This window comes from Zalophus californianus, chromosome 1 (assembly GCF_009762305.2).
Source record: "Zalophus californianus isolate mZalCal1 chromosome 1, mZalCal1.pri.v2, whole genome shotgun sequence".
NCBI lineage: Eukaryota > Metazoa > Chordata > Mammalia > Carnivora > Otariidae > Zalophus > Zalophus californianus.
This window is the reverse complement of record NC_045595.1, coordinates 40,689,135-40,698,476: the sequence shown is the minus strand read 5'-3', so window position 1 is coordinate 40,698,476 and position 9,342 is coordinate 40,689,135. Positions and strand designations below refer to the sequence as shown.

Genomic DNA, 9,342 nt, shown 5'->3' with positions numbered 1-9,342 from the left:
AATTACTGGATCATATGGTAATTCTATTTTTAGTTTTTTCAAGAACCTCTATACTCTTTTCCTGAGTGGCCGCACCAATTTGCATTCCCACCGACAGTGCACTAGGGTTCCTTTTTCTCTGCATCTTCACCAACGCTTGCTATTTCTTGTCTTTTTGATTCCAGCCATTCTGACCGGTATAAGGCGATATCTCATTGTGGTTTGGATTTGCATTTTTCCTGATGATTAGTGGCACTGAGAATATTTTCATGTGTTTGTTGGCCATTTATATGTCTTCTTTGGAAAAATGTCTGTTCAGCTCCTCATCCCATTTTTTAACCAGATTATTTGGGGGGTGTGGGTTGGTGTTGAGTTGCAGTTCATAATTTTGATTTGCATTTTCTTAATGGCTAATACAACTTTGCCATTATTAAAAGCAAATACTGTGGAAGATTTACTATGCACCAGACTGGTAATACTACAGTGTAAAAAAATTGAATGGATTGTGTACCTGTCATATTCTATTGCTTTATTAACCAGGTATGTCTAAAAAAAGGAAAGATTTTGATATTTTAGTGGAGCAGCTAATATTTACTGGGTGCCAACTATTTGCCACAAACTATGCTTACTGTTTTGTAGGTATGATCCCAATTATCTCCCATAAAATTCTATTTTGAGAGAGTATTATTCCCATGGTACAAATAAGGAATCTGATGTGTAAGAGACTCTATGAAATTGCTCCAGATCAATCACACAGACGTTGATGTTGCACGGACACAAACTCATGTCAGCTTTTCTCCAAATTACATGCGCTTCACTCTGAGCTCCTCATTGCATATTTTTGAGTGAAATTTTACAGGTAGGAAAAAACATAAAAACTAGTAAAATGTGTTGACTAATATTGCATTTGGTCATTCACTTTGTGAGAATAAGGCAAAGAATTGGAGCTATGAGTTTAGTTACTTGAGCAAGAAGACCGGAACCCAAAATGAAGAATGTGGTCTCAAACCTCAGTTCTAGATCTGAGAATGAGTGGTTGGTTCATCCACCTTCCTCAGCACACAGCTAGCTCTCATTAAGTCCAGTTATCTAAGTCTGAATAAAGTATTCTGGTATTGTTCAATGATTTTAAATGGGTTTGGGGGGTGGGGCAGCGAGGTCTATTTGCTATAATTTAAATTTAAATGATTTCTGTGACAGTAACCAAAGCACCATGAAATTTCATTTCATATCGGTTTCATTCTTAAATCGACAATGTTACATATGTATTTCTCGGCTCATCTCCTGACAACAGTCTCCTTACTTGCTTGCCATTTGCAATCACTTTACCGACCCACCATGGCTAACAGATTAATTCTAATTACCAATACGAATGCCATTTTTGAGGTTTCCATTGATCTGTTTCTGTCAGCTCACACACTGTAAATGCCAATGATCCTTGTGGTTCTTAAGAGAAATTTACGCGGATAAAAGGCGCGAGTTTCTTGAACATGCTGATTATTCCCCATTGACCAATAAGACAGGAGGACTTATAATGTTAGATAACACTGGTGAAAGTGCTGATGTTAGTGTCCTTCTTTTCCATTTTATGTTGGCTAGATTTCGCTCACAGGATAATTTTCTCTTGGTACTTATTGTATTGATAATTTCCCCTTATAACAGGAAAGGAATTTTTGTTTATCATATTTTTCTAGCAGTTTTCATTGTTGTATGTGCCATTTAAATTCCCAGATTCCCTCATCTAATTTCTTCATGAGTGTCAGTTCGGTATCTCTGCTTGCTCAGTGAACTCATTGCTTAGTTAGGCTTACTTCTTTTTAGTCACTAAAAGAAAGATACACTTTAAAGATTTTTTAAAAACCAGTTTTTTAAAATAACCTGAATAAACCCTCTTAGGAGGTCACACATAGTTTGAGACTTTAAAAAAATTTTTCCCCAGTTCGCTTATATTGGCAGAGAGATTCAAATTGAATTAATAAAAAAGTCAAAATTAGGGGATCCTGGGTGGTTCAGTCATTGAGCGTCTGCCTTCGGCTCTGGTCGTGATCCCAGGGTCCTAGGATCGAGCCCCGCATCGGGCTCCCTGCTCTACGGGAAGCCTGCTTCTCCCTCTCCCACTCCCCCTGCTTGTGTTCCCTCTCTCGCTGTGTCTCTCTCTGTCAAACAAATAAATAAAATCTTTAAAGAAGAATGTCAAAATTATAAAGATGTTCCCCTGTAGTTTCTTGCTTTCAACAATAAATAATATTCCTGCTAGTATAAACAAGTAGCTCCTACTATATGATCAGCACATGCTTGTCAAAGATACCTCTATCTTTCTTTGCCATACCCATGACAGACACTGTTGATCAATCATGCCCCTTTTTCCCAAGCATTATCTTTGAATCTTTCTCAAAACTGAATGTGAGGCAGACATTTCCAAAGGTTGGGTTCCAGTCTAGGTAGAGTGGACATGCCTTTATATTTGTGGGGAAACATTTATAATTAACATAGAGATTGCAAGTAGGAGAGCATCTAAATAGTTAGATATTTAAAGAGATTCAGAACTCTTCCTTGCAATCCTATAGAATGAGATTCTGAGCATGAATTCTTTCATGGGTCTAGAATTGCAGACAATTCTAAACAAACCTTAGACAAAAATAAGCACTAATTCTGAAGCTAGCGACCACAGGAGGGAGTAGATGTCTCCTCCAGGACTTAGACAACAGCAGCCAAAGAGGCTCTCACAGCACCCCCCAGCAATCTAGCCACCTCCACCCCCAACAGTCCATACAAGCGTTTGACCTGACAAGGAGTGATAGAACTTTTGCTTGATGGAAGACACTGCACATTTTCCCTTCTTCTCTGTGGGGGAATGGAGGGGGCTGCTCTTTGCCTTTCAAGGGAACCATGCATAGAAATTGAGAGGACTACAGGAAAAGGAGCGAGCCTCTCCAGGCTTCTGCTTAGGTGAAGGATTTGCTGACCTGCCCGGAGCCTATGCAGACAGAGAAGAAGAGAATCTAAGGGAAATGTCACGATAGAGAAAAAGGATCCCAGTGAATGATGAGGGAAGAAAGGAGGAGGAAGGTGAAGTAGTTACAGTGGGAATTTAATTTTCTGTGCCAGGGATTTAAACTTGAGCAAGATTTTCAGGGTCCCCAGCTATCTAATGAATGTACTCTGGCGGTGGGGGCGGGGCGGTGAGCTGGCATTGGCTAAGTCCCTGTCTTCTGTGGGTACTTGAATGACAGGTCAGGCCTGAGCTAGAAAGGGAAGGAGATAAACTATACAGGCAAGAGTTGGTAACAGCTAGAGGTGATGACTGAGAAAGAGAAAAACAGTCACCGACAGCCACAAGCTGCCCGCCTGTTACCAGCTGGGCCTTGGTGTGGCTACAAGCTACCCTGTCCCTTACAGTGAGGGCACATAAATAGTTTCATAGGCCAGTGGCATCAGGCAAGGCTCCTCTATAAATGCGAAGTCAAATAAAACAAGACTACTTCGTCATTTTTCCTAAGCAAAGACCAAAACAAGGCCACTGTGCAAACCACAGCATTCCAAACAACCCCACTCCTGGCTAACGTGAGCGCCGGCTGCTTCTAAACCAATTACAGCTTTAGCCTGGCTCAGGTCTGTACTCCCTCTCCAGAGATTCGGTTAGATACCCACTAGTAGAATTACCGCCACTTCCTGATAGCAACCAAATCCAGAACAAAGACCCACTCCCTGAAACCCATTCCAAAAGTGTAAACCCTTCTCCAAATCACCTTGGGCTTTGGTCAGCCCAAATCCTATAGCCAGACTGTTCTAGCACCCTCCATGTCAATGTTCTCCACTTCCTCGTGGTGCATGTCCTCCCTCACTGCAATGAGGCATGATCTCACCTTGTAACCCCAGCTCTGCTCTGGTGGTCCTTGACTGGAGATTAATGTCAGGCAGAAGTTGTAGATTCTGTTCAAGATGTCCTTAAAGGACAGGGAAAATTTGACAGTGCAGGGTTGAAGGCAGTTACTGGAAAATATTTGACCATTTTATGGGGGTGCCCTGTCCAGTTCACCATTCAATAAACTGACTCTGCTTATTCCACTATTTGTCTGCCAAAACTGAAGATGCAAAAGCAAAGCCTAATCCGACTCCTATGTACAAATTTCAAATTGGTCGTGTACACATTAATTGGATGTGGCTGTGTGATGCCCATGAATATGCTTGAATTGCTACAAAATATTTTTGAAAATGAAATTAATCTTGGAACAATTTAAAAGCATTAACACATCTAATCCTCACAGGCAGGGATACTGATTTTTGTTTTTTCTATTTCCAATCCAAATCTGTCTCAGTCTCCATTTCCATGTTACGTGCTTAATAAATGTTACTTGACTTACATTGACATACAAAAATGTGGAAAACTACTTAAAATTAAAATGCAATGGCAGTTGCAATGAAATGAAAGAAATTGGAAGGGCCAGGTTGGCTTAAAACTGGCAGATTTGTTCCTACTTAACCATTATTTACAGGCAAGCAACCTTAAAATTTCTTACTCCTGCACATTCTACTTATCTTCTTTTCCCAATTTTTAATAAATGGATACGTAAGTAAAGATTAAGGTAAGCTTATCTTTAAGTTTGAAGGTTCCTCCCCCCTTTTTTTTCTTTTTTAAAAAGGCTATTACAATGCTCTTTGATACTCATTTAGCATAGTACTTACCTTCTTCCCCTGAAGCCTCCATCCAAAAATATCCTGGATTTCTTTTAAAAAATAACACACTTGTCAACCTTCCCCACCACCACTTGCATTGTTTTTAAAAATATATATGCATCACATATAATTCTCTTTCTAACTGATAAACAGGTACTGTCAAATTCTTCACTTGGGTGGTTTTCTCCTATTTTTTAAAAAGAGAAATGGTGAGATCTGCCAATGTTTAGTTTCACTCGAGGCTTTCCATATTCACTTCTCTTTTTAAAAAGATTTTTTTTCTTGGGCGCCTGGGTGGCTCAGATGGTTAAGCGTCTGCCTTCGGCTCAGGTCATGATCCCAGGGTCCTGGGATCAAGTCCCGCATCGGGCTCCCTGCTCCTTGGGAGCCTGCTTCTCCCTCTGCTTCTCTCTCTCTCTATCCCTCTGTCTCTCATGAATGAATAAATAAAATCTTTTTTTTTTTTTTTTTTCTTGTTAATAGCCTTATTATAGTTCTTTATTCCCAGTCAGGAGAACCTTTTGTTCTTGACTCCTACTACCTCCACATTCAACCGGTTGCAGACATCCCAGCTTGTTCCGTACATCCCTCCTTGACCCCTCCCTCAGCTCAGATCCTAACCACCCTGGCTCTAGATGCTTTTTACTTTCTGGTCGGCTCTCTGGCCTCCAATCCCATAGTCTACAATGCTGCTCCATTACTCTTCTCAAAACTGGATCCATTTGTGTATTTTGTTTTCAAAAGTCCAAAGCATTTAGTCTCCATGAGGGGGCCCCTTCCTACCTCCTGCCCGTACTCCACATACACTTTATAGCAAGTGCATTATTCTGTCACTCCTCCAATCCTTTGCACTTGGCTCTTTCTCCTTTGTCTACATCCATGCTTCTCAAATGTGGCAGAGGATCATTTACAAAAATTCTCCAGTTTCCTGTGGATCAATACTTTTGGAAACACAATACAAGTAAGAAATACGATCACATGTTTAGATATCACAGGGGTGGTGTGTTTCTCAGTGCTGACTCTTAATTATGGTGCTTGTCTTTATCAGGTCCAGGTTAACTGCAGATCACACTGGTCCAAGGACCATACTTCCCACAGGTCGACACTAACTCTCCTTTTCCCCTGCCTGGAGAACCACCACCCAACCCCCCTCAAGGTCCAACCATTGCTGCTGCTGCCTCCATTACGCTTTCCTGACAGTTATGCTCCAGAGTCACATCCTATTCAACACATCCACTGCCTTCCAAACCCCTGGTAGAACTTATCACATGTTATTACAATTTTCTGTCCGATGTCAAAGAGCAGCAGGCTCTCTGAAGTCAGGGATACGTACGAGCCATCTCTGCATCCTGAGCCTTGTGCCTATCATGTGGCAGAAGCTCAGAAATACAATTAGCAAACAAACGTGTCCAACCCACCTCTGCGGCAACACGCAGACAAGCAGGCACTGTAACAACACTAAATAGAACTTTAATGACTCGGGGTGTGGCCTACGACTGAGAGGCTGAAGGGTCTGGGTCGGAGGCACAGACGCGAGGCCATCAGTAGGCTGTCTGAGACTGCTGCTGGCGGTAGCCGCCCCGGCGCATGTAGCCCTCGTTCTTGCGGTAGCCGTCCTTCTGGTCTCGGAAGTAGCCACCGTAGGTGCCCTGCTTGTGGTCGAACACCCGCTCATTATTTTCCACCAGGCTGCCCAGCTTCTCCGCCAGCTGCAGGGCCAGGTTCTGCTGGGCGGTGGGCTCGGTGCGGTGCATCACCACTGTCTGTGTCGGCTGGTCCAGGGAGGCCATCAACTCCTCGTTAATGATCATCTTGCTGATGATGGAGTGCACAGTGGGCGGGTCCAGTTCAAACATGTCAGACAGAGTCTCCATGCTGATGGAGTCATAGACGCTGCTGTAGGTGAAGAGGTAGGTCCGCAGTGACTCTTCCTGAATCTTCCTAACCAGCATGGTTCGGACTTTGTCGGCCTCGGGGAAAAGGTCCCACACTTTGCCATTCATCTTTTCATTGATGATAAAACTGTGGCAGGTCTTCCAGTCGCCCATCTTCATAGCCTTGGAGGCAGCAACCACGTGTTCCCTCATGGACTCAGGGGGACCCAGCAGGGGCTGTCGCTCGCCCACCCGCAGCTGGTGATGGAACTGCTTGCTGATCATGCGTCGGCGGGCGTCACTCTCATGGGCAGCCATGTAAGGGATCTCCAGGAGCATGGCAGACACCAGATAAACACACTCCAGCAGCTCCAGGTTGATATGCAGGTGGAAGGGCACCTGCCGGCGCCGCTCCACCTTCTCCTGCTCCTGGTTGCGCTCCTGCAGGCTGCGCAGCAGCAGACCCTGGCCCAGAAGCTCCTTGGCCCGGCCGCTGGACTGAATGTCCAGCAGGGCACTGTGTGCATCTTTGGTCAGGCCTTGGCGGAATGCACAGATGCCCAGCTGCACCATGGTGCGGTTGTACAGGATCTGTACGGGCGGGTCCGCGTGCTGAATGTTGTCCTGCAGGTGGCTCATGAGCATGAGGTCTCGGGCCTGGTACCAGCGGGAGTCCAGGGCATGGTGGTAGATGTGGCAGAGGATGGCGCACGTGCGGATGCGGTCTGTGCGGTCCTTGGCGTAGATGTACTTGCACAGCCTCTCCATCAGCACGGCCGAGTCCTCGCCCTCGTTCTCTGCCTGGTCTTGCTCGGACTTTGAGGAGCCCTCAGGGGGGGTGAGCTGCCGCTGGTGGGCCTTGTAATCAAACTTGTAGTAGGTGTGGAGGATGCGCCTCAAGTAGACGCGACAGACCTCCTCAGTGGTGCCCTTCTCCTCCAGGTAGCGCTGCACACGCTCAATGATGGCGCACACCTGCGCCTCGTCCTTCAGGTGCTCCACGTACTCTTGAGAGTGAGGATCAGTATTTTGCATTATTTTGGTAAATTCTTCATCCATTCGTTCCACCAGGGTTAGGATACAGCCACGGACACGAAGTGGCTGGTCAACATTGTGCAGGTTCTCACTCTCCTCCAGAATGTTCTCTCCAACAAAGATGTTGGGGTTTGCAAACAGGATGTCCATCAGCTCATTGATGCAGTCCAGGCACTTCTGCCACATCTCAGGCTTCATGTACGTGGCCAGGTTCGGGTTGTAGTCATAAAGAGAAGCGATGATATTGAACTTGATCTTGACTATAACACCCTCCCCCAGGTTGTTTTCAGACGCAATCTGAACCAGCAGCTGCAGCAGTTCAATCTGGGCTGCCCGATCCGTTCCCTTCTTGCCTCGTGCTTGCAGGATCTCATTCAGTTTCTTGATGACAACAGCGTGGGTGATCTCAGTTCCCTTGGCAAACATTTTTGGCTTCTTAACGAGGGGCACTCCACCCCGGACCCTTTCCCATTCCCCGCCTTCATTGTCTTCCTCCTCCTCATCCAGGCGCTTAGATTTCCTATCGTGCTTCTTCTTGGCTTTGTCCTCCCGTTTCTTCTCAGCCGCCTTCTTGTCCTCCTCTGTGGTGGGGGCCTTTTTAAGGAATCGTGAGGCCAGCACCGTCTGCTTCCCTTCTTCCTCCTCTGAGTCGGAATCAGAAGACGTGGAACCCGTGTCCCAGTCTTCATCATCTTCTGAATCTTCCGAATCCTCATCATCATCCTCCATCTTTTTCAGGAACTTGCGACTCTCTCCAGAAGGAGCTTCTGATTTCTTCTTCAGGAAAGCTGCAGCACTGACTCCATCCTCATCCTCATCCTCATCTGAAGAGCCTTCTGAATCCTCCTCATTCTTCTCGGCGTCTTCATCTGCAGACTGCTCAGGGTTCTGCTTGTAATTTGTAATGTGGGACTCAAAATCTCGGTTATATTTTCGGATCTTCTGGCGCAGGGTGCTCAGGGCCTTGGCATTGTTCTTGTTCATCTTTTTCTTCCCTTCCTTATCTTCCCATAGCTCATTAAGATAGTCCTCCAGATCAGCCAGGATGCGGATATAGAACCGGGGGACACCTTCCTTGTCCACAATGCTCTTAGCCTTCCCATATGCTTTTCCCAGGAGCTCAAACTCTTCCAGGCACTTGGTAACATCTCGAATCTTCATGGCATTACGGATGGTCCGAATGAGGTTGGTCAGCTCCTCAAACCTCTTGTCCTTGGCACTTCGGACAACTCTCTTGGTATCTTCTTCATCCTCACTCAGCAACAACGGCTGTTTGCCGTAGTTGCCCCAGACGGGTTTGGTGACGAGCTCCTCCCCCGACAGAGACGACTCGGACTCGCTGTCCGAACCGGTGGTGAAAAACCGCGACATGGCGACAGCGCTGAGGGGCTGCGGCGGGCGCAGCCGGACCGTCCGAGCTCGCCAGTCACACCGTGTAGCCGGAACGACGGAAACGCGAAAAGAGCATAAATAAAATCTTTAAAAAAAAAAAAAAAAAGATTTTTTTTCTTAAAGATTTTATTTATTTATTTGACAGAGAGAGACACAGTGAGAAAGGGAACACAAGTAAGGGGAGTGGAAGAAGGAGCCGATGCGGGGCTCAATCCCAGGACCCTGGGATCATGACCTGAGCAGAAGGCAGACGCTTAACCGACTGAGCCACCCAGGCGCCCCTAAAAGATTTTATTTTTAAGCAATGTCTATACCCAATGTGGGGCTTGAACTCACTACCCCAAGATCAAGAGTCACATGCTCTACCAACTGAGCCAGCCAGGTG

General features: G+C 45.6%; 1 protein-coding gene across 1 annotated transcript; it reads right to left on the bottom strand.

Annotated features, from left to right (window-relative positions):
* Window positions 1-6,101: 6,101 nt before the first annotated feature.
* On the bottom strand, window positions 6,102-9,024 carry LOC113916051 (eukaryotic translation initiation factor 3 subunit C-like). The gene has a single exon (XM_035722817.1). The coding sequence runs from the start codon at window positions 8,934-8,936 to the stop codon at window positions 6,198-6,200; it is 2,739 nt and encodes a 912-aa protein (XP_035578710.1). The 5' UTR covers window positions 8,937-9,024; the 3' UTR covers window positions 6,102-6,197.
* Window positions 9,025-9,342: the final 318 nt, after the last annotated feature.